Source organism: Chlamydotis macqueenii, chromosome 1, assembly GCF_036417535.1.
Source record: "Chlamydotis macqueenii isolate bChlMac1 chromosome 1, bChlMac1.mat, whole genome shotgun sequence".
NCBI classification, from domain to species: Eukaryota; Metazoa; Chordata; class Aves; order Otidiformes; family Otididae; genus Chlamydotis; species Chlamydotis macqueenii.
This window is the reverse complement of record NC_141556.1, coordinates 191,560,074-191,583,818: the sequence shown is the minus strand read 5'-3', so window position 1 is coordinate 191,583,818 and position 23,745 is coordinate 191,560,074. Positions and strand designations below refer to the sequence as shown.

Here is a 23,745-nt window from a genome sequence, read left to right as displayed (position 1 = left end):
TAAAAACAACCCCTCCCTCCCAAAATCTTGGATCCTAAGTGGTCAGTACAGATTATTTTGACGCAGCTATACTGACAGTCCAGAAGAGCAGAAACTTCTAGCAGTGGGATGTAACAAGCCAGTTCAGTTTTATTTAGGTAATGGTTGAAGTGATCAGTGTTGTACAAGCGGATAGTTTAGCATTGAATTATCTATTATTGTATGATAGGTTTTATTTTTTACTGTTTCTTTTAAATTATTTTTTTTTTTTTTCCAATAAAGCTTACCATTAATCCTAAAAAAACATTCAGGAATGATCTGCAAATTTTTATTGCATACGAAGTTTAAAAGGTTCTTCCATATGGTCTAAGTAATAGACTATTTCATTGAACTTTTTAAAAATTGTTTTTGGTCATATAAGATTAGATGTATTCTTTTTTATAGAAAATTAATTACTATTTAGTGTTTTCTGTGCTTCTGAGAAGGGTATGTTATTCTGTACTCTACATAACTGTAGACTTGTCAAGCTTTATCTTTGTTATAGTTGCAAAATGAAGTTTAAATGAAACTAACCTCTGGCCCCGCATCTCCATAAGTGTGCTCTTACCAAAAATCCAACGCATCTAACCTGTATTGAGTTTTCTAAATCTCAGGCTTGCAGGGGAAATGCAAGTCCGAACTGATGAAGATTGCAGTGCTCCAGAACGTGATAATACCCTGTGGTCTAGATCCTGGGTTTGCTATTGCAGAGCCTGTTTGATGGACAGGGCAAATTGGTCAAAGTATTTTTTTTTTAATTATTTTTATTTTAAAACTGCTTACTGTTCCTCCTGACTAAAAAGAACAGTTTGTTTCCAGTTATAAGAGCAATCTCTCTTTTCATGGAGGAGGAAAAAAATATTTCTTGTGATCACTTTCTATATGGTGTTGGATGGTTGTAGTGGATTAACTGTGGCTGGCTGCTAGGCGCCCACTCAGCTGCTCTCTCGTTCCGCCTGCTCAACAAAATGTGGGAGAAAATAAGATGAAAAAGCTCATGGGTCAAGATAAATACAGAGAGATCACTTACCAATAACCATCATGGGCAAAACAGACTTGGCTTGTGGAAGATTAATTTATTGCCAGTTAAAAATAGAGCAGGATGGTGAGAAACAAAGGCAAAACTAAAGATACCAACACCTCTTCTTTCCAGACTCAGCTTTACTGCTTCACTTCTGACTCTTCTACCTTTCCTCTTCCCCATCGAGCAGCACAGGGGAATTAAGGAAGAGGGGTTGTGGGCAGTTCAAAACCCTTCATCTCTTCCACTCCTTCCTCGCTTTTTCCCCTGTTTCAACATGGTTCCTAACCAAGGGATGCAGTCCTTCACAAACTTCCTCAGGCCTTCCCTCAGGCTGCAGTTCTTCAAGAACTGCTCCAGATGGGCCCTTCTCATAAGGTACAGTCCTTCAGGAACAGACTGCTCCAGAGTGGGTTCCCTATGGGGTCACGGGTCCTGCTAAGAGCCTCCTCCAGCATGGGCTCCTCTCCGGTGGCTGCAGTGTGGATGTCTGCTCCGATATGGTCCTCCATGGCCTGCAGAGGGACAACCTGTGTCGCCATGGTCTTCTCAGTGTGCTGCAGGAGAATCTGCTCCAGTGCATGGAGCACCTCCTCCCTCTCCTTCTTGACTGACCTTGGTATGTGCAGAGTTGTTTCTCTCACATTTTTCTTACTTCTCCCTTGCATTTTTTACCATTTCTTAAATATGTTATCACAGAGGCCCCACCAGTGTGTCACTGGTGGGCTCAGCTTTGGCCAGGAGTGAGTCCATTTTGTAGCTGACTGGAACTGGCTCTGTCTGCCGTGAGGGCAGCCCCTGGTCTCTTCCCACAGAGGCCATCCCTGCAGCCTGCCCTGCTACTAGAACTTTGCCGTGTAAATACAGATGTTCACTTTCAAACCCAGATGTTGGATGCCACTCAAGCTTAAAAGCTTGGTTGCAGGTCAGTTGGACGTGTCAGCTGGACAGTTCAACTTGACCATAATATATGAGTTTCAGTCCTTGAATTTTTTCATAACGTGCTCCAAATGGGATGATATCACCATATTCTAATCAAGCTTCCACTGCAGTTGATCTGATCTGACAGCTATCCACTACTGGAAGGAAGAGGTTTTTTGCCTCGTTCCCTTAGTTCCTGTTCCTTCACTTCAGTTAGCTTTGATGCTTGTCACATGCATTTCAAAACCAGTTAGGCTTGTTTATTGGAGTTAGTTAATTTGGTCCAGCAAAGCATGTGGTGCTTTTATACATTGTCCGATTGAGGGGAGCAAGACTCCCTTCTGCTGTGATGAGCTGTTAAAGTGAATTTAGCTATGATATATAACATTGTCCCATCTGAAAGCTGGAATGGAGTATCTATGTCAAACAGCCAGAAGAGTGAACTTGGTTACATCTTCTGTGTGCTTTTGAGGAGTTGTAGACTTACCGTCATGATGGTGCATTAGAAATAAAATGGCGATAAAGTTGGCATCATATTTTCCTAGGAGTATTAGAAAAAGTTACTTCAATGAGTTTTCTTCTGTCCCAGCTTTCTCATTATCTGTTTTTACAACAACTGCAAGTATGTGGCACTTGGTTCACCTGCCATGTGTATATAGGTACAGAGAAGATGACAGAAACTGAATTGACTTTTCTGTAGCTGTTGAAGTTCATTGCAAATTGTGCCTGTGGAATGACACCTGATATGTTAATTCTACTGATTTTCCCTATTTTCTAAAACAAAGATGTGCTGTGCTGCGCTGCATGTAGTCTTTACGAATAATATTTAAATGTCAATGTTAACCTTTTGTTTTATAAAAAATAAGTAAAGATGAAGCAAAATCTGTAACTTAGGTTGTTATTGTGAAATGTGGACTGAAGAGTAAAAAATATGATGTGATACTTTTTTTTAGGCATGGGTAGATGAGTGTATTCTGGGTTCCAGGTTTCCCTTCAGTGTAAGATGACCTTGGCTTGGGCCAGAAAGTCTCAATTATGAGAGGTTACACCATCCTGTTATGGAATATGCTTCTATGCCATCTCTTCTTATGGGTTCTGGTTGGTTTTCTGATGTTACACTTCTGAGAAGTTCAGAGTGTTCGTACGTAGATCCTCCTTGTATAGGAGGTCAGTAGGAAGAAAATGCCTGATTTGGAATTAACGGTTCAGGAAAGTGATGTCTGTGAGGAAGTGTTTCAAACTTTTAAATAAATAAATGTATCAAGGCAATGGCAAAGAAATTTTATTTTCTTTGTGACATTCTTGACTTGTAACTGCCCTGGTAAAGTATTTTTCTAAAATCCTAATTATCCCAATGCATGTTGTCTAGTTTTTTTCACTGCCTTTTGTATTAATTGCTTTTATGTAAGTAAAGCTTTCAGTTCAGCTTTCTTTTCTACAGCAGTGGAACTTTGCATAGCTTAGGGTGGATTAGATGGCAGTCCACGTTTGCATCAGTTTAAAGGGACTGAGAAACCAAGTAACTGAGTTATTTTCTTATTTGGAATTTAGGAAGCAGTCTTTGGCTTAAAATCTTGGCTTTGTGGCGTAGAGGAAAGACTCCCATTTGTTCTGTTCTGTTCCTCTCCCTACTTCATTCTCTGTCTGCTGCATTGGCAAATTAAAATTAGTGATGTGTAACACTTAATCTGCACTGCTATTTAGACTTCTCGGGAAATTGTTCTCTATGTAATCATTTGGAAAACAAAGTCCACTTCAGATGTCTGTTCTCAGAGTCTAAAAATCCAAGCTGGCTAGGATTTGTTATTGCCAAGTGGTGGCAATGGTTTGTACAATAAGGTAAGATTCTTGATTGCATCTCTTAAGTGTAAAGATCAAACACATTCAGGAATGAGGAGTTTTAGCTTTTTTTTCTGTTTCTGTATACTTCTTGAGAGTTTTACTGTAGTATAGGACAATCTACCTGAATATCAAAACCGTTGCTGTCTGCCACAATGTAGATTACTGAAAACAATCAATCTTTTGTCCAGTTTTTTCTTTGTATGGATTTTGTTATTATATTTCTAGTTGGATTTGGTTTCTAAAAGTGGGACAGATAAGGTAAACATAAACTAGCCGAACAATAGTGACTTCTTAATTTCTTTCCACAGTTTTGAAATTGCGAAATCATGGCTCATTCGAAGACAAGAGCCAACGATGGAAAAATCACATATCCTCCAGGAGTCAAAGAAATCTCTGACAAAATATCTAAAGAAGAGATGGTGAGAAGGCTAAAGGTTAGTAAGCAAGTAACTGTTTGCAGATTGAAGTTTCTTGTATACAGCATTCAATGATCCTATTAATGCATTTTATACCCGAAAGGTTGGTGTTTTTTGGTGGTGGTGGTTTGTGGTTTTTGTTTTGTTTTGGTTTTTTTTTGTTTGTTTGTTTTGGTTTTTTTTTTTCCCTTTGGGCATTACTGTTCCTATGCTCAGAAGGAGGAACTTGTTGGCTATCATGCCTTCTGTTCTACCAGTTTCTTCAAGCGAACTGTTCAAAAACATTTAAATGAGTTTAAAAAAAAAATCACAAATGGAAATAAGCTGTATTAATTTCTAGTACTACTTAAATTTTATTTCAGCTCCTACGGTAAGTCAGTACTGAAGAAGAAAATACTGGAAAAGATGAAATGGGAATGACAATTTTGGAAATAATATGGATGCCTCAGAATACATTCTTTTTTATACATTTGTACTCTTTGGGTTGATTATAAACCCCTTTATTCTCATTATTTTAGCTTGTATTGTAATGAAGGTAGTCTTGATTATACTATGTATTTCTATCTCCTGGATTTCTTGACTACTTTATTTGGCCGAACTCTACAGGAAAGCTGGAGAGATTTGGGGGATAATTACATTACTACAGATCTTTATCTACCCATGTACTCTCACAAAAAGGCAAGCCTGTTACTATTGTGCAGAAGGAATGCCTACAAATTGGGCTTGCTCTGTGAAACAGGAGGAAACAGATGTGGGAGAGGAACCTTAAGTATTCTAACAGCTGGAAGAGCTTAATTTGGAGTTTGTTTTCTTAAGAAGTAGTTTTAAGTCAGTTGGAAATGCTGGTAAATGAACAAAAAACAGTAAAACCCCAAAACACAAGGATTCCTTCTCCCTTTCCCCTAGTAACCTGTCTGTGCTTTGGGAATTAGGCTGATAGACTTCAGTCAGCGTAGTGTATTCCATGATGTTGAATAGAAGGTGGCATTTGTATCTTCATGTATGAGTGACTCCTAAGAGAAGAAATTATTTGTTAGCACTTGCATATTTTTTTCAGCTTGTGAAAATGCATACAGTTCTTACTCATCCTTTTTCTCCTGTAGTTTCATTTCACTTTTTGGCCTTGAATGTCCAGTCCTTTCTGTTCTGTCGTCTTGATCTATCTTGCATAAGTGTACTTTGCAGGATGTCCTGTATCTCTTGTCAGCTGTTTATTCTGGCTGTGCATTCGTTGGTAGATAGGCAGGGAGAAAAACACACGGTGTTTCTCTTATGAAGGATTGGACGATGTAGGGTACATGACAAGTGTGTAGACCTACAATATAAACACAGTTTCAGGTGCTAAGAACAGTAGTTGATAAAGAAGTGAACTATTAGCCTCTTAACTTCCCTGACTGCCAAATTCATGTAAGTATTAGGGAAGAAGCACTTCTCTGTGGATTTTATTTTGATTTACGCAGTCTGCTGTTTGTTAATGACAATATATTTATTTAAATACCAATTACTGGGAAATCTGAGAATAAAATGTGAAGTATGCACAGTGAATTTATATATTAGCATAACTTACCTCAGAAATTGGAGATGATGTGGTTCAGAAATACAAGTTATAGTAGACTTGGAAAGAAGATTGAAACGAAATGGTCAGTCGTGAATTTGCACTGAAGACACAAAGAAGGTGATAAATACTTGGAAATAATGAGTAGTGTGAGAAGAGCATCTTTTCCCCCCAGTTAATACACAAGAACCAAGACATTATCTAATTAAATGTATTAATTTTAAACCAGCAGTTTAATAATATACTTTTCCATAAGTTATATAACTAAATTCCAAAGCTTATTACTATAGAAAGATGTAGGAAAAACTGAATGGGTTAAGAAACATGGGCCACATCTGGAAGATGAATCTCCAGGAGTATTAATTATGGTGGTCTGGGTGCAATTTCACGCTCAGGAATCCTCTAACCTGTTGCTTTGCAGGAAGCTGTAAAGGTATACTAGGAGAACTAGCTTGTTTTTCTTTGTTTTTCCTTAAATGCTGTGACAGATTGCTGTGGAGACAAGATGACTGACTGTTTGGGGTTTTTTTTGTTGTTGTTGTCCTGACCAGTATGTAAGTTCATGTTCTCAAAGAGATACTGAAGGTTCATTTCTAGAGCAGCCAAAAAACATACTTGTTGCAAGAACTATTATGACACCTAAATATTTATTAATTATCTTGTTAATTATATAAATTGAACTACTTTGCATAGAAGTGAAAACAGTTCTGTTTTTTAGATTACTTTAATTGGGTAAGTGCACCTCAGATGGTTCATCTTGTGCCTGATTGGGGAGGACTATTTTCTTTCAATTGAAACTATATGTGTGCATAAACTACTAATCTTCTGTGTCCTTTAGTAAAGGATTCTCATATGCTTGAAAACTTTATAGCTGCTGTGATCCTAATTACGCAGAAGTCCTTTCTTTTTTAAAGTAGGATTTATTGCTACCTGACCAATTATAGTAAACTTTTTGTGGAGGGAAAAAAACCAAAAAACCACCCAAACCAAACTATAGCAAAGTAAAATAAGTTGTAGTGTTTTAGGGTTGTGGGTTATGTTGGTGGGATTTTTGTTATTTGTGGTTGTTTTTTGGGGGAGGCGGGGTGGGTTTGAGGAATTTCACTGACATCATTATTCTTGAAAAGTATCTCTTCCTGCACTGGTGAAATAGATGGGAATTTTGACTTTAACTCTCAGGATTGTATAATTAAGTTTTTATTACAATTTTGTTAATTTTAATGAGAATTAAACTCCTTAAAATAACTGTGCCTCTCTGATTCAAATAAGAAATTGGAGAAAAGCATAATTAGTTTGTTTTTTCAATATTTTTTTCTCCTCCAAACACTTCTAAAATATAAGAATTCTCACCAACTAGCTCTAATTATTACTAATTATGACTTTTCTTGCTTTTGTTCTGTTTAGAGTCTTGAATTCTTGGTGTATCAGTCTCTCTTTTTTTTTGGTTTTGTTTTGTTTTTCTTCCATAACTTCAGTATACTGGATCCTAATAATACTAATGGGTGTTTTAGTCCTGTTGGACAACATTTATGCTGCTGGGCTGCACTGGATTTGTATTATGCTTCTGCTGAAAGTGTGTGCTCTGCTTCTGGGTAGCACAGGGGATAAACTTGTACTTAGAGCAGTAATAGGAAAAGAAACTGAAATTGAAATAGAATAGAGGGAGAATAAATTGTAACCCTAAATACTTTAGGGAGAAATAAACGCTTTGAATCAAATTTTGCTCTTTTGTAAATTTTTCAGTGAATGACTGTAACAGTGAATGCTGTTGTATTTTTTGAATTGGCCAACTTGATTGTATGGTTTCTCAAAAAACCCACATGTGAAATACTACAGCCAGTATTTACGTAACCTTGCTGAGGCTGTATGCTGGGACAATTGATAGAGGACTTCACTCAAACCTTCCTATACCCTGAAAAATAAGGCGCTGGTTACTCAAATAAGTCCTACTTAATTGCTGATAATGCTTCTGATAGAAGTTGCACAAAACCAGAAAAGGAACTTTCAGTTAAGGACCCCGTTACACAGAGTACTTCATTTTATGTACTGATATCTGTCTCTCTTTTTAGATGGTTGTGAAAACTTTCATGGATATGGACCAAGACTCTGAAGAAGAAAAGGAGCTCTACCTGAATCTTGCTTTACATCTTGCTTCAGATTTTTTCCTCAAACATCCTGATAAGGATGTACGTTTGTTGGTAGCATGTTGTCTTGCTGATATTTTCAGAATTTATGCCCCTGAAGCTCCATACACTTCACCAGATAAACTAAAGGTAAATTGAATTAATTTTTTTTCCATGCTAGGTTTTTAAATTGAATGATTGATATAATTTATTATAACTTTTTTTTTTTCCTCCCTTTGTTTCTTGTTCAGCCTAAGCAATCCAAGGTTTTCACTTGATTCTGGGATAGGGATGTTTGGTCAGGTCAGATATTCATCAGATGAAGTGATTTGTACTACATCTTTCAATGACTTGTAGAGTTTTGGATTTATATTGAAAATAAATATTTTATTGAACTCGCACTGGGATTTGCAGAAAGTGGTCTGTTACTTCAGAAATATTGGTATGTCTATAGATTTTATCATAATCTGTTGCAAGACAGCCAATTCCTTCACCTGGGAAAATACCACTGCTGTTTCCAATTAAACTACCAAGAGATGATTATTGTATTTTTATAGATAAAGGCTTCATTGAAACAAAGAATAAGTATTTTTATGCAGAGGATAATTATTTCTGCTGTGAATTGGAAAATTCTGCAATTACAAACATCACTGATCCCACTAGATGGAGATGCTTGATAGAGAAATGACAGGTTTGAAAAGGCATTACGGATCTACCCTATTTGTTAAAAAAAACTGGAATTTTATATTGTTTTGTGTTTTTCTTTTTTACTTTTTAAAAATAGAAATCTAACTTTCTTTTCAACTTACAAAATCAAACTACTTCTCTTACACATTCTGAATCTGGAGTGATGAACTGAGTCTTCCAGAAAATCTTGCAGGGGAAAATAACACTGAAAAAGCATACTTTTTTGTCTCCCTGATTTAAGAGTGTATGTGGGCTTGGTTTGGTTTGTAGTTTGTTTATTTTTCCCACAGTAGGATAAAAAGATAGTTGTTGTGGAAGGTGTGTCTATTACAGTGGAAGAAATCACTCAATTTCTGGGGTAGTGGTTGCATCAGAAGTGCTCCATAAGTAGGGCAAACAGTATGGTTTCAGCTATAGTATGTCCTTTGTTGTTAGACATAGTGGAGAGACACCTAGAAAATTGTTGGCTATATGTGTATATATATATATATTTTTTTTTTTTCAAATTTTGAATTATTGCACCTCTGATTACACACTATCTAGTTACCTTACTTACGGATTACACCATCTTCAACTGGAGACAGATGTTAGCTTTCTCTACTCTCTTATATTTAAGTCTGGTTTTGAGGCATCCTGATTTCTGATTCTGTTTTGAGTGTATGTTTTCCTTTGCTTGTTAGTCTTAGAGGCTTTTTTCCTCTTTTTCTGAGTTGGGCTAACAAGTGATACTGTTTGTCTTTACAGAATTTAAATATTGGAAGTTTTACATTACTGATCTTGTACTTGGCGATGTACAGCAGCGTACATGCTGCTACTACTTGGGTAGAGCTCTGAACAGACTAGGAACTTCTACTGTCAGCATTCAGTTCTGTAATCTGTGCAGACATTAGAATTCAGTTTCTGCATGCAGATTTCTAAACACATTTTGAGAAATAAAGGACAAACAATAGAGGTGTTTGCCTAGGGCTATTGAGGTAGGTTTTTGCAGACCTGTTTCTGCTGAACGCTACTTTTGTGGTTGCAGGACAATGCTTCCTCTTGGGTTGTATCTTGACAGTACTTTTACCCGGTATTTAATACCATATCCATACTGCAGCTTTGAGTTTCTTCTAGTATGTTTAGCAGCAAAATTGAAGATGTCGGAGATAAGTCTTCCCTTCTCAATAAATTATCCTTTTCAGCACTTAAGTTTTTACCTTTACTTCAAACTCTTTGAATCTCTCTAACTGCAAGTGAGATATTGAGAGAAGGGATCAGAATTTCAGGCCTCCCTTTTTTTTGTAGATAGAATCACAGAATCTTTAAGGTTGGAAAAGACCTCCAAGATCATCAAGTCTAACCATCAACCTAACATCACCAAGTCCACTAAACCATGTCCTGAAGTGCCACATCAGCACATTTTTTGCACGCCTCCGGGGATGGTGACTCCACCACTTCCTTGGGCAGCCTGTTCCAATGCTTGACCACTCTTTCAGTAAAGAAATTTTTGCTAACGTTCAATCAAAACCTCCCCTGTTGCAACTTGAGACCATTTCCTCCCGGGTAACTAGTGACAGGACAATAGAAGAGACCAAGACCCACCCCGCTACAACAGCCTTTTGGGTAGCTGTAGAGAGCAATAAGGTCTCCCCTCAGCCTCCTTTTCTCTAGACTAAACAATCCCAGTTCCCTCAGCCACTCCTCATAAGACTTGTTCTCCAGACCCGTTACCAGCTTCACCGTTGCTCTTCTCTGGATGCGCTCCAGCAACTCCACGTCCTTCTTGTACTGAGGGGTCCATAACTGCACACGGTATTTGAGATATGGCCTCACCAGTGCTGAGTACAGGGGCGCAATCACTTCCCTACTCCTGCTGGCCACACTGTTCCTGATACAAGCCAGAATGTTGTTGGTCGTCTTGGCCACCTGGACATACTGCTGGCTCATGTTCAGCTGGCTGTCAGCCAGCACCCCCAAGGTCCCTTTCTGCCAGGCAGCTTTCCAGCCACTCTTCCCTAAGCCTGTAGCGTTGGCGTGGGGTTGTTGTGACCAAAGTCCAGGACTCAGCACTTGGCCTTGTTGAACCTTGTACAGTTCACCTTGGCCAATCAGTCCAACCTGTCCAGATCCTTCTGCAGAGCCATCCTACCCTCAGGCAGATGGACACTCCCACTCAGTTTGGTGTCATCTGCAAACTTACTGAGGGAGCACTCAATCCCCTCATCCAGATCATTGATAAAGATATTAAACAAGACTGACCCTAAGATAGAGCCCTGGGGAACACTGCCTGTGACCGGCCGCCAACAGGATTTAACTCTGTTCACCACAACTCTGGGCTCGGCCATCCAGCCAGCTTTTAACCCATCACAAGGTACACCTGTCCAAGCCATGAGTCACCAGCTTCTCTGGGAGAATGCTGTGGGAGACATGTATCCTCAGTATAAATCTTAAGCTTCTTGCTGAGTGTTGAAAAAGCTAAAAGTAGAACTGGAACAGGATTGATGTTCTGGGATCTGGAAACTTCTAAATTAAGTCCCCCACAGTCTGGGGAAAGCCTAGAGCTCAAACCTGATTTTTGTGAGTGGAAGATGTTCTAATCACTGGTTTGTGTTAAAGAAAACCACTTGGGCTGTCTGCCTGACTCGGCTGAAATGGAGATGTTTAAGGGTGTATATGGTAGCAGAACTTCAACTGTCTGAAGGCGTTCTGTTGTGAAAGCCATGGTTCTGATGCTTACTGAAGCCATTATGTGGTTAGTTGGTATCAAGACAGCAATCCACAAAAAAACATTCAATGTTCTTCCTCAAGTTGAAGTATAAGCACTTTTGTTTTTAGAGTCTGGGTTCTAATGTAGACTTGCTTTATGGAGTCTGATGTAAAAACGTGTTGTCCAATTTGTGAAAGTGTTGCAATTTCTTAGCTGCAGCCAAGGTTTATTTTATTCTGTGTTTATAAATGCACGTTGAAATAATATATTCTTATGCTCAAAAAAGGGGAAAATTTTGGGTCATGTTACACTAGATATTAAAAATTAGTGAGCTCTCTTGAGTTTAGTCTGTATTGTTTCATTTAAAACAGGAACAGGAAAAAATAAATAAGGAGTAAATTTATTACTTTCTCAAATTATGCCATTATGATTTTGTGAAGCATTCAGATGCTGGACGTATTGTACGTGTATACTGTTCACTAATGTATGTATTCAGTTAGAATACAGTGATGTGTACTTTATAAAAACTAGGAAGACTCCTTTTGGTCTCAGTAGGGTCTTTGTATCACACTGAGTGAAATAAGTGTTGCATACTGATCTGCAGAATAAAAAGTAAAGATGCTTTGTTAAATGAACTGATGGAGAGTCATCTGTACAAGTAAAGTTTAACAGAATAATTATAGCTAGGGCATGAGTTCTAAGATGAAGTAGGCCTTGCATTTGGTATTGGTCATTCTTTCAGATGCTCCCTTCCTCCTTTAACTGAATCTTATCCTTTGCTGATACTCAGTTTATATGTCTTCTAGACTTCACAGCACCTTTTAGTGTCAGTTTTTCAGATGGTGGAACTAATTTTGGGTGAGCTGATGGCCTGCTAGGGTTTCAGGCCTTAGTTTTTAAAGGGGGAATTCTTCATACTGGCTTTTGTCTGTGGACTGAATGTTCTTAGTGATTGGAGTCCATTAGATATGTCCTTTGAACTGTGTCTCCGGGTTTAATGTCAACTAAAGAGTCTAATTCATGTACTCTGTAACTGAAGTGTGAACCAAGCAGTGGTCTTCTGATCATCCCTACTTAACTCTTCAAAGGCACAACCTTGATCCAAATTCAAAAACTAATGTAGCTGTATCTCTGAACAACACGCTTGCTGTGCTTTTTTTGCCAAGAGATGATGATGTCATGTGTAATCTAGTTCTTGTGTTTTTACCTAGTACCACAGTAAGCGCTCAACTTAATAATCAGGGCTGGATTTTATGGTTGTAGTATTAGAAAAAAGGAAACCCCATTCTCATATTTTGTCCATCTTGTTATTCTTGGTGGGGTGAGGGGAAATAATAGTTGGAAAACGTTATAGAAAAGCTTTCTATACTATTTCTAGGTTAGTGTTTTTTCAGAGTTAACTGTAAGGCTTTCTTGTATTTATTATGGCAACTTTATACATTTTGGAATTTATTTGATTTATACCTAGATTGTTAGATGAAATATTACAGATACAGTTGAGGCTGTAAATGCTGATTCTGGTGATACGTACTTCTGAATCTTTTGATTTAATATAGTAGTTGTGAACTTGCAGCTGTTAATTATCTGATTGTAAAAAGCATTTCAAAGACACCTTCCTGTGTGTCGCCATTGACTGTTCCGTATAATCTACGTGAATTTATTCTGCGTGAGACTTTTTCTGAAGTCTTCTGCTGCTGAAAGTTGATAAAGGAAGCAGGAGAAACTTGGTTTATAGGTTTTTGTAAGAGACATGATTTGTGTCAGTAGCATGATGACTGAGAAATGTACAAACAATACAGTGTAAACATAATAATACTCTTGGAAAAGTTGCAGTTGCCTACTGCTTTTTTCCCCTTGTGTTGAAACCTATTTCACTGTAAAGTAAAAACGTAAAATTCTTTGTCCTTTTGAATAATCTTTTGACTTCTGCAGCATGTCAGCCAGTTTCAGCTCTGTTTGTCAAGTTGAATGTTTTTCTTTGGAAAAGAAAAACTTTTGTTTCCTTAGTAAACGAATTACATTCTCAACCCTTTAAAGAAACATGAAGCATTTTAAAATTACTCCTTGAAATTCTCCTTGATGTTTTTCTAGATCATCTCTTGTACAGTGAAATAGAGTGTCATTGCTGCATATTTTGTAGTAATGAATAATACTAGTTATTTAACCATGTAATTATTTTAATTTTGAAAGTTTCATTGTAATTAATTAATTAACTATCACTTCTTTCTTTTCAGGATATATTTATGTTCATAACAAGGCAACTTAAAGGTTTAGAAGATACAAAAAGCCCCCAGTTTAATCGGTATTTTTATTTGCTTGAGGTAAAATTTATAACTTGTTTCTTAATAACTGTTAAATGTAATTTTTCAACTTAATCTTGTATTAACTACTTTTCTTTTTTTTCCTATTCAACACAGAATATTGCTTGGGTCAAGTCTTATAACATATGCTTTGAATTAGAAGACAGCAATGAGATTTTTACACAACTGTACAGAACACTGTTTTCAGTAATAAAGTAAGTGTTGTCACCCTCAGTTACAACATGTTATTGCATGGTTGAGGTCAGATGTTTCTAACCTAGTTGTTCAGTCTGTTGTGTGACTTCTAGCATTAAAGAGCTTGGTTTTGTAATTCAGTTTAACTAAATGTAGCAGTATAAATATAACAAGCTTTCAATTTTGCCTGCTTTAATTAAAGAAGACAAACTGCAGATGATCTTTTCTTTTTTCTAAGAAACTTAGTTTGTCTTTTATTGTTTGTTTTTATTCTGTTCTTGAAATTGAATGATGTAATATGCAATTCTAAGGAATTTGGAGGATTATTTCTATAAAAAATGTGAGTCAGAAAATAGTGGACACTAGACTAGAGAGAGTCTAGCCTGTCACCTGTGCTAAACCAGGGTCAGCTAGAGCAGATTGCCCAGAACTGTAGCCAGTTGGATTTTGAGTATCTCCACGGCCTCTCTGGGCAACCTTCTAGTGCTCAATCACCCTTACTTTTAAGAAGTTTCTCTTTCCTATGTTTAAATGATATATCCTGTATTTCACCTTGTGCCTATCACCTCTTGTCCTGTCACTGAACACCACTGAGAAGAGTCTTACCCTGTCGTCTTTACTCCCAACATCAAGTATTTAAACATAATAAGTTCCTCCCTAAGCCATCTCTTCTTGAGGCTAAAAAGACATGTCAGCACTCTTGGCCTCTCCTTGTATGAGAGCTGCTCCAGTCCTTTAATCATCTTTGTGGCCCTTTGCTGGACTGACTCCAGGATCTTCATGTCTGTCTTGTGCTGGGAAACCCAGAACTGGACGCAGCACTCCAGATGAAGTCTCACCAGTGTTGAGTAGAGGGCATGGATGTTCTAATACGCTGTCTTTTCATGGTAGGGACAGAGACAGTCCTCTTACTCTTTTACTACAATAGTAAATGAAGAGAGCAGGAGATTCAAGAGTGTTTTGGAAAGTCGTATGTGCAGCCAAGAAACTTAAGTGTTTTGACTTCAAAGAAAACTTGCAATTTGATTGTTATATTCCTTGTTGTTTGGCATCACCATAGGGAGGACTCTGAATGGAAGTTTTTACTTTATATGAATAATACACTAAGAATTCTTGTTTTTAATTTCAGCAATGGTCATAACCAAAAAGTACACATGCACATGGTTGATCTAATGAGCTCTATCATTTGTGAGGGAGATACTGTGTCGCAGGAACTTTTGGATACAGTATTAGTTAATCTAGTACCAGCACATAAGGTAAGACTTAATAATGGCTTTTTTTTTGTAATCGTGATTTATTGGATGTATGTTCAGATATTTAGATTTCTTTGAGGGAATAACTGTAGTAAATATGTTCCTGTTACCTGTATCTTCTTTAGCAATCTAAAAGCTTTAATGTCATATGTATTTATACACAGGTCTTTTATATATGGTCAATACAAGTAGAACTTAATAGAAAAGATACATATATCCTTTGGAAAGATTTTAATTAGAGTAGTGCTGTATCAACACTTCAAATTAATGTGCTGCTCTAAGTGAGAGGGGAAAAAGTTATGACTGCTGATTTGTAGTTGGCTCTGTTGTATTTCAGAAATGTTGACTTGCTGTTATTGAAAGCACATTGGTATGTTTTTGATGCAGTCGTAGAACTATATTCAGAAATGGTGGTGCCTGAAGAGCCCAAGTGATGACTGTCTTTGCTTAGTGAATAACGTTTCGTCAAAAGAAGTGTCCTACAGATGAACTGAGGAAAAACTTGAAACTTTGCATGTTTTGTGACACTTCAGTGTTTAAAAAGCAAGGAAGTCGGACTTCATTGTTCAGAAAACTAGCTAGATCCTACTGGAATCTCTTGGGCTACAGTGTAGAAGACAACTTATAATTTGTGTATGACAAAAAAGGGTTCTGGGAATTATCTAGGAGGTGTGTACTTAAGTGGATTTTGGGTGGTTCTAGCTGTCATCATCTTTTTTTGAGTATGTTCAGGAAAGGGCTAACTTTACTTATACTTCTTAGAAACTACAGTAGGATTAAATGGATATTAATGAAGAGAAGTTGTGGCGGTCTGGTGAGGTCCCCAATGACTGGAAGAGAGGGAACATTACCCTTATTAAAAATTGGGGTTACAAGGAAGACCCGGGCAACTACAGGCCTGTCCGCCTCACCTCTGTGCCTGGCAAGGTCATGGAGCAGATTCTCCTGGAAACCATGCTAAGGCACACAGAGAGCAAGGAGGTGGTTGGTGACAGCCAACATGGCTTCACCAAGGGCAGATCATGCCTGACCAATTTGGTGGCCTTCTATGACGGAGTGACGGCATCAGTGGACAAAGGACGAGCAACTGATATCATCTACCTGGACTTGTGCTAAGCTTTTGACACTGTCTCACACGACATCCTTCTCTCTAAACTAGAGAGACATGGGTTTGACGGACAGACCACTCGGTGGATAAGGAGTTGGCTGGATGGCCACACTCAGAAAGTGGTGGTCAACGGCTCGATGTCCAAGTGGAGGCCAGTCACGAGTGGCGTCCCTCAGGGGTCCGTGTTGGGCCCAGCCCTGTTCAGCATCTTTGTCGGCGACATGGACAGTGGGATAGAATGCACCGTCAGCAAGTTCACCGATGACACCAAGCTGTGTGGTGCCGTCGACACGCTGGAAGGGAGGGATGCCATCCAGAGGGACCTTGACAGGCTGGAGAGGTGGGCCTGTGCCAACCTCTTGAAGTACAACCAGGCCAAGTGCAAGGTCCTCCTTGGGAGTGCTGGTGGACCAGAAGCTCAACATGAGCCAGCAGTGCGCCGGCCAACAGGTCAAGGGAGATGATTCTCCCCCTCTACTCTGCACTCATGAGACCACCCTGCAGTACTACATTCAGCTCTAGAGTCGCCAACATAAGAAGGACATGGACCAGTTGGAGAGGGTCCAGAGGAGGGCCACGAAGATGATCAGAGGGCTGGAGCACCTCTCTTATGAGGACAGGCTGAGAGAGATGGGGCTGTTCAGCCTGGAGAAGAGGAGGCTCCAGGGAGACCTGATAGCGGTCTTCCAGTACCTCAAGGGGGCCTATAAGAAAGATGGGGAGAGACTGTTCAGTAGGGCCTGTTGTGACAGGGTGAGGGGTAACGGTTTTAAAATAGAGGGAGGTAGATTTAGATTGGATATTAGGAAAAAAATTTTTATAATGCGAGTTGTAGAGCACTGGCAGAGGTTGCCCAGAGAGGTACTGGAGGCCCCATCCCTGGAAACATTCAAGGCCAGGTTGGATGAAGCTCTGAGCAACCTGATCTGGTTGGAGATGTCCCTGCTTCTTGCAGGGGGGTTGGACTAGATGACCTTTGAAGGTCCCTTCCAACCCTAACCATTCTATGATTCTATGATTGAGCTTCTAGTATACCTGAAGAAACTGAGTAGACTTTTCATAAGGTGCTCTCTGAAGACTATAGCAAGTAACACAACGTAGTGTGACTTACCACAGGCCATCAATTTCAGTAAATATACAGCACATAAATTATTCTCCTGTTGACAGTGAAAGACTAAATGCTTAGTATGGATCAGACTTTTTCCTGCGGCCCCCTCCTCCCTCTGGAAATGTTTTAGCTGTGTCCTTCAAGAGGTCTTGTTCTTTTGTGCTAGGATCAGGCTGAAATTTATGTGAGTAAAATTCTGATTTATGAAGTAAAGCCTTGGCATACAAAAAACAAAAGCAAGACTATGCGATATGTGTTAGTTTGTATTTTCTCAGTTGTTAAGCATCTGTTGTTTCATTTTGTCACCTGTATTTAACTTGATTTGACTGTTGTTTCTATGATTCATGTTTTATAAACTGATTTTGAGTTGAAGAATTTGCATCCTGTTAGATTGGCTATAGCATTAAAGAAGTTGTTTTGTAGTGGATTTAAAGTTATTGACTGAACCTTTCAAGAGGATAAGGTATTTGGGGGTTTGCATTTTCTTCTGCTCCTGGCTCTTTGGATAGGAAGCTAGTTTATAGCTGTCATAGTTCAGCCCCAATCAGGACCAGACTATGCAGTCTCTCTCTCACCACCCCTCCCCCCCACCCTCCAGTGGGACAGAAGGGAGAACTGGTAAACAAACAAACAAACAAAAACACCCCCCCCCCCAAAAAAAAAAACAACGACCCACCTGGGTTGAGATTGAACAAAAAGTAAATTTAACAGCAATAGCAGAAGAAAGCAAAACAGTGATGGAACACAAATACAGTATAATGGCTTACAACAAATCTCCACACCTAATTTCTCCCAAGTAGCAGGAGGCTCCCCTCAGCACCCTCCTCACTTATATACTGAGCATGATGTCAGGTGGGATGGAATAGCCCTTTGGCTAATTTGGGTAAATTAACCCCAGCTGTTAGCTAATTAGTTAATTATCTCAGCTGGGTGCCCCAGCCATAGGGGCTACTGGCTCCAGTTCTCCACCCAGCTCAGGTGAATGTTAACTCTATCCTAGCCAGAACCAGGACAATAGCTTACTTGATAACTGAAATAATTTCATAACTTTAGACCATATTCTGAGTACTTTTACCTTAGTTTTTAATTTTTTAACCTTTTTCATAGTAATGAAAATAAGCTTTAATATTTTTCTATTTCATGTAAATAACTTCATATAGTGTTTATTTAAAATTTTGGATCTTACATAGTCATCTGACAACTTTCTGTGGCTACTAATGTCATGTCAGAGAAGTGTAACGAATTCAGAGCGAGAATTTTTCCACTTGCATCCATCGAGCACAAAACTACAAGGGAATTAAGGATAAGGCCCACCATAGGGAATAACTATGTCTTAGCTCACCTAGCCATTAAGCTGTACATGCTATGGGAAAGAGAAATTGAAAAATCAAAGTGACCACCAAAATTACATAATAGCAAGTGTTGGTGTAATGATGACTAGGGAATTCTTAGCTAGCCAGATTCCCTGGGGACCAAAAAAAATATTTTCGATGGAGTAGAAGGAGCATAAATTTGTTACTAGCTCAGGTTTGAAAATGATCAGATTGAGAGATTACTATAGATACAACAGCAAATGACACAGGCAAGCGGTATGTTTTTAGTGCAGCCAGAAGGAAGATTGTGCATGTGAGAGAATGTGTAGTGCCCTTGTGAATTGAATGACTGTACTCTAGAAAACAGTGGTAGAGATAGTACGACTTCTGTTTTTTTAGGGTAACACTAGGTTGAAGACTTGAGGAGCTTAGTCTGTATAATTTACCAAAGGAGCAGTCTGTAAATGTGTATTGGGAACAGAAGGTTCAAACAGCTCCTTTAGTTTTGGATCCTGGATGCTAAGGTCTAATGTCTGAAATTCAGCAGTAGACAGATTGATGCCCAAATTATATGAATATTTTTAAGAGTTGTAATAACTAGTTCAACATTTACCAAAGGTTAACTCAATGCTGTTACCTCTTAAAATCAAGGTCAATATTTTTCCTAATGCCAGATATGGTCCATAGTTCTGAGTAGTAAGTTTAATAAGCAGTGGTGCTAGCAGGACAGCTGCAAAAACTCAGGCATAAGGAGCACACAGTGGGGACATGACATGCCATCAAACATCTGTCTACCATCATTAGTAGTCACTGAAGTAATCTAAGCTGCTCTAGCTCACTTGAGTTTGTCATCCGTCCCATTTGGCCAGGATAAAACCATGTTGATGTAAACCTGAATGAAAGTGGCTGACACTAATATCACAAATATATATATATATATATACACACTCATATATTTGAGTACATGCAGGCTTGCCTGAGTAGTACAGCAGGTATCAGACAATTCAGTAAAACAGTAAACTGAACTTGTCTGACTATGTGCTTAACTCTTAATTTCTTTAATGTTTAATAATTTTTTCCTTTTGTGATTTTTCTTTTCTATTTACTGAAATTCTTTTGATAGAATTATATTAAGAGGGTATTAAATAAGTAGTGAATATAGTCTTTTTAGATTGTAAAACCTTTATGGCAGCACCTGTAAACAATTCTGTGTTTGTGCAGTGTGTTAGAAGGCAAATTGTACTTTATTTCCTTGAGTGTTTGCCAGAGTGTTCCATTTTCAGCCTTGGGAGTACTACAGGGAATCCCACATTGCACATCCCACAAGATTTACATGCTTATCTCTTTGAAAAAGTGATATTGACAATTAAATTCCTAACTTTCTTTGCTGGGAACTTGCTTAATAATTACTGTTATCTATCTTGGCAACACTTCAGCTGAGCTTTTTATTTGTCAGCCGTCCTTGAAAACCTGTTTCCCTGCCTCATCAGAACTAGAGAATCTGTTAAAACTGTTTTGTCAAGTGCTCTTGGATAAATATTCTACTACTGTGCCATTGATAGTAGGAATAAAATTGAAGACCTTTATTAAATGCCAGTGTGTTGAAATGTATGTTTTTAAGAATATTTGTTCTAGATACAGACTAAACATTTTATTTTACTCTCAAAGGTATAAAATTAAGGACTGAATTGATGCTGGCTAGTCATCCTTTCTGATGAAAAAATAAAGAACATGCCTTTATTTTCTGTTGTGGGTGATTGTTTTTGGTTTTTTTCAGTACAAATTATTTCACTCAGTTTCTTTGAGCTGTGTTAAATTGGATGTTGAAAGACAACTGGAAAAAGTAACTGAAAAAAAATCAGTGGATATGCATTTCCGTCATTGTCAACCCCATTGTAGCAGTACAACTGATTTTTGGCTCTGTAGCAAACTCTCCTGCAGAGCATTGTCTATATACACAAAAGTGTCTATGCTGTGCTGTTAGAGAGGTTGTGATTACTTCTTGTGTCTGCAGTAGGAGTTTGTCAAACATTCCAGAGAAGAACAAGTATGAAAAATGAGTTGGCAAAACTCTTAATGTCTTCCAGAAGTGTAAAAAGCTTGAAATGCTAGCAATATATACATAACAGTCATGTTAGAAGTTGAGACAAAGGTGAAAAGTTATGATTGACAGAGATGGCCTGTTTTCAGATCTTATTGCTGAAGGCCTTCCAAGCATTTAAAAACAAACAAACAAGCTCCTGTTTGTTAACATTCTTTTTTGAAAGATAACTGGAGGTTTTTTGGAGCAAAAGATCTTCCTACATCATCCTATAAGTCTCTTTTAGATGTTAAATACAACTTCTCAATTACCTTGGAGAAGAACTATGTTCTGCCTTTTCCTAGATTCTTCTTTGGTTTGTCCTTACAAATCAATACTGATTTCTGCATTTTCCTTCCAAATATAGTAATTACTAATGATTACTTTAAACAATGTTGCCAGCTGATGGCTTAGTTACTACCCAAATCAGGGCTCTCAAAAGCTTATCCCCAAAGCTTATACTTATATGAGTATAAGCCTGCATATACTCAAATATATGAGTATATATATATATTTGTGATATTAGTGTCAGCCACTTTCATTCAGGTTTACATCAACATGGTTTTATTCTGGCCAAGTGGGATGGATGACAAACTCAAGTGAGCTAGAGCAGCTTAGATTACTTCAGTGCTGTTAGAGGCATGCTGAAGAAGATTGTCCCAATCACTGAGGTCTTTCTTAAATCATTAAAAGATCTTGGAATACATGTCACTTTTTTTCTGAATGTATAGAAAGATTGAACGGAGAATAATGATAAAGTTTATCTAAACACAGAGAAGGAATTTTTTAAATTAGGTTTTACCCTCATAAAATTTCTCTCAGGCAATGTTTAAAGTATCTTTGCTACTAAATTAGTCAGAAAGATTGGTTTGATGTTTTGTAAAAGATCATAGAATGGTTAGGGTTGGAAGGGACCTTTAGAGGTCATTTAGTCCAACCTCCTGCAAGGAGCAGGGACATCTCCAACCAGATCAGGTTGCTCAGAGCCCCGTCCAACCTGGCCTTGAATGTTTCCAGGGATGGGGCATCAACCACCTCTCTGGGCAACCTGTGCCAGTGTTCCACCACCTTCCTTGTAAAAAAATTTTTTCCTTATATCAAGTCTGAATCTACCTGCTTCTATTTTAAAACGATTACCCTTTGTCCTAGCAAAACAGGCCCTGCTAAAGAGTTTCTCCTCCTCTTTCCAGTAGGCCCCCTTTAGGTGCTGGAAGGCCACTATAAGGTCTCCCTGGAGCCTTCTTTTCTCCAAGCTGAACAGCCCCAACTCTCTCAGCCTCTCAGGAGAGGTGCTGCAGCCCTCTGGTCATCTTCGTGGCCCTCCTCTGGACCCTCTCCAACTGGTCCATGTCCTTCTTATGTTGGCGACTCTAGAGCTGAATGTAGTACTGCAGGGTGGTCTCATGAGTGCAGAGTAGAGGGGGAGAATCACCTCCTTCAACCTGCTGCCCACGTTTCTTTTGATGCAGCCCAGGATGTGGTTGGCCTTCTGTGCCACAAGTGTACATTGCTGGCTCATGTTGAGCTTCTGGTCCACCAGCACTCCCAAGTCCTTCTCCTCAGGGTTGCTCTCGATCCATTTTCTGCCCAGCCTGTATTTGTGCCTGGGATTGCCGCGACCCACGTGCAGGACCTTGCACTTGGCCTGGTTGTACTTCATGAGGTTCTTATGGGCCCACCTCTCCAGCCTGTCAAGGTCCTTCTGGATGGCATCCCTCCCCTCCAGTATGTCGACGGCACCACACAGCTTAGTATCGTTGGTGAACTTGCTGATGGTGCATTCTATCCCACTGTCAATGTCACCGACAAAGATGTTGAACAGGGCTGGTCCTAATACCAACCCCTGAGGAACACCACTCGTGACCGCTCTCCACTTGGACATCGAGCCGTTGACCACCACTCTCTGAGTGTGGCCATCTAGCCAATTCCTTATCCACCGAGTCCGTCCATCAAACCCATGCTTCTCTAGTTTAAAGAGAAGGATGTTGTGTGGGACAGTGTCAAAAGCTTAGCACAAGTCCAGGTAGATGATATCAGTTGCTTGTCCTTTGTCCAGCAGTGCTGTAATCCTGTCATAGAAGGCCACCAAATTGGTCAGGCATGATCTGCCCTTGGTGAAGCCATGTTGGCTGTCACCAACCACCTCCTTGCTCTCCATGTGCCTTAGCATGGTTTCCAGGAGAATCTGCTCCATGACCTTGCCAGGCACAGAGGTGAGACTGACCAGCCTGTAGTTCCTTGAGTCTTCCTTCTTTCTCTTTTTAAAAATGGTGGTTATGTTCCCCCTTTTCCAGTCATTGGGAACCTCACTAGACTGCCACGGCTTCTCAAATACGATGGCCAGCGACTTGGCAACTTCATCCGCTAGTTCCCTCAGGACCTGAGGATATATCTCATCAGGTCCCATGGACTTGTGCACCTTCAGGTTCCTTAGATGGTCTTGAACCTGATCTTCTGCTAAAGTGGGTAGTTCTTCATTTTCCCAGTCCCTGCTTTTGCCTTTTGCCACTTGAGCCATGTGACTAGAGCACTTGTTGACAAAGACTGAGGCAAAAAAGTTGTTCGAGTACCTCAGCCTTCTCCATGTCCCAGATAAACAGGTCTGCTGTTTCCTTCCAGAGAGGACCCACCTTTTCCCTAGTCTTCCTTTTATCCCCAGCGTACCTAACAAGGGTTTTCTTGTTGTCCTTGACATCCTTAGCCACATTTAATTCTGTTAGGGCTTTAGTCTGTCTCACCTGATCCCTGACTGCTCGGACAACCCCTCTGTAATCTTCCCAGGTTACCTGTCCTTGCTTCCACCCTCCATTAGGCTTCCTTTTTGTTTTTCAGTTGGTCCAGGAGCTCCTTGTTCATCCACGGAGGCCACCTGGCATTTTTGCCTGACGTCCTCTTTGTTGGGATGCATTGCTTCTGAGGAGGTGCTCTTTGAATATCAAGGAATATCCTTGAAGATCTCTGAACCTATTTGGTAGTGGCCTGGGTTGCTCCTGTTTTCATTTCAGCGAAGACAGTGTTGATTTTTCTTGTTTCTGCTTTTTTCCTGAACCTGGAAAAGGGAGAGTATAACTTTCTTGTGTGCTTTTAAGACTTCTTCGGCATTGTTATCTTCAGAAAGT

At 39.1% G+C, this 23,745-nt stretch overlaps 1 protein-coding gene across 4 annotated transcripts in view; it reads left to right on the top strand.

Annotated features, from left to right (window-relative positions):
- The window catches only part of PDS5B (PDS5 cohesin associated factor B), a 118,867-nt gene that overhangs the window by 17,770 nt on the left and 77,352 nt on the right, over positions 1-23,745 (top strand). For 3 of the 4 annotated variants that reach the window (XM_086771991.1, XM_086771993.1, XM_086771990.1), the window contains exons 2-6: positions 4,111-4,236; positions 7,843-8,046; positions 13,504-13,590; positions 13,687-13,784; positions 14,894-15,020. In XM_086771991.1, coding sequence (XP_086628117.1) covers positions 4,129-4,236; positions 7,843-8,046; positions 13,504-13,590; positions 13,687-13,784; positions 14,894-15,020 — 624 coding nt within the window. In that variant the 5' untranslated portion in view covers positions 4,111-4,128. The remainder of the gene's footprint in view (positions 1-4,110; positions 4,237-7,842; positions 8,047-13,503; positions 13,591-13,686; positions 13,785-14,893; positions 15,021-23,745) is intronic. The other variant, XM_086771994.1, reaches the window with a different exon arrangement.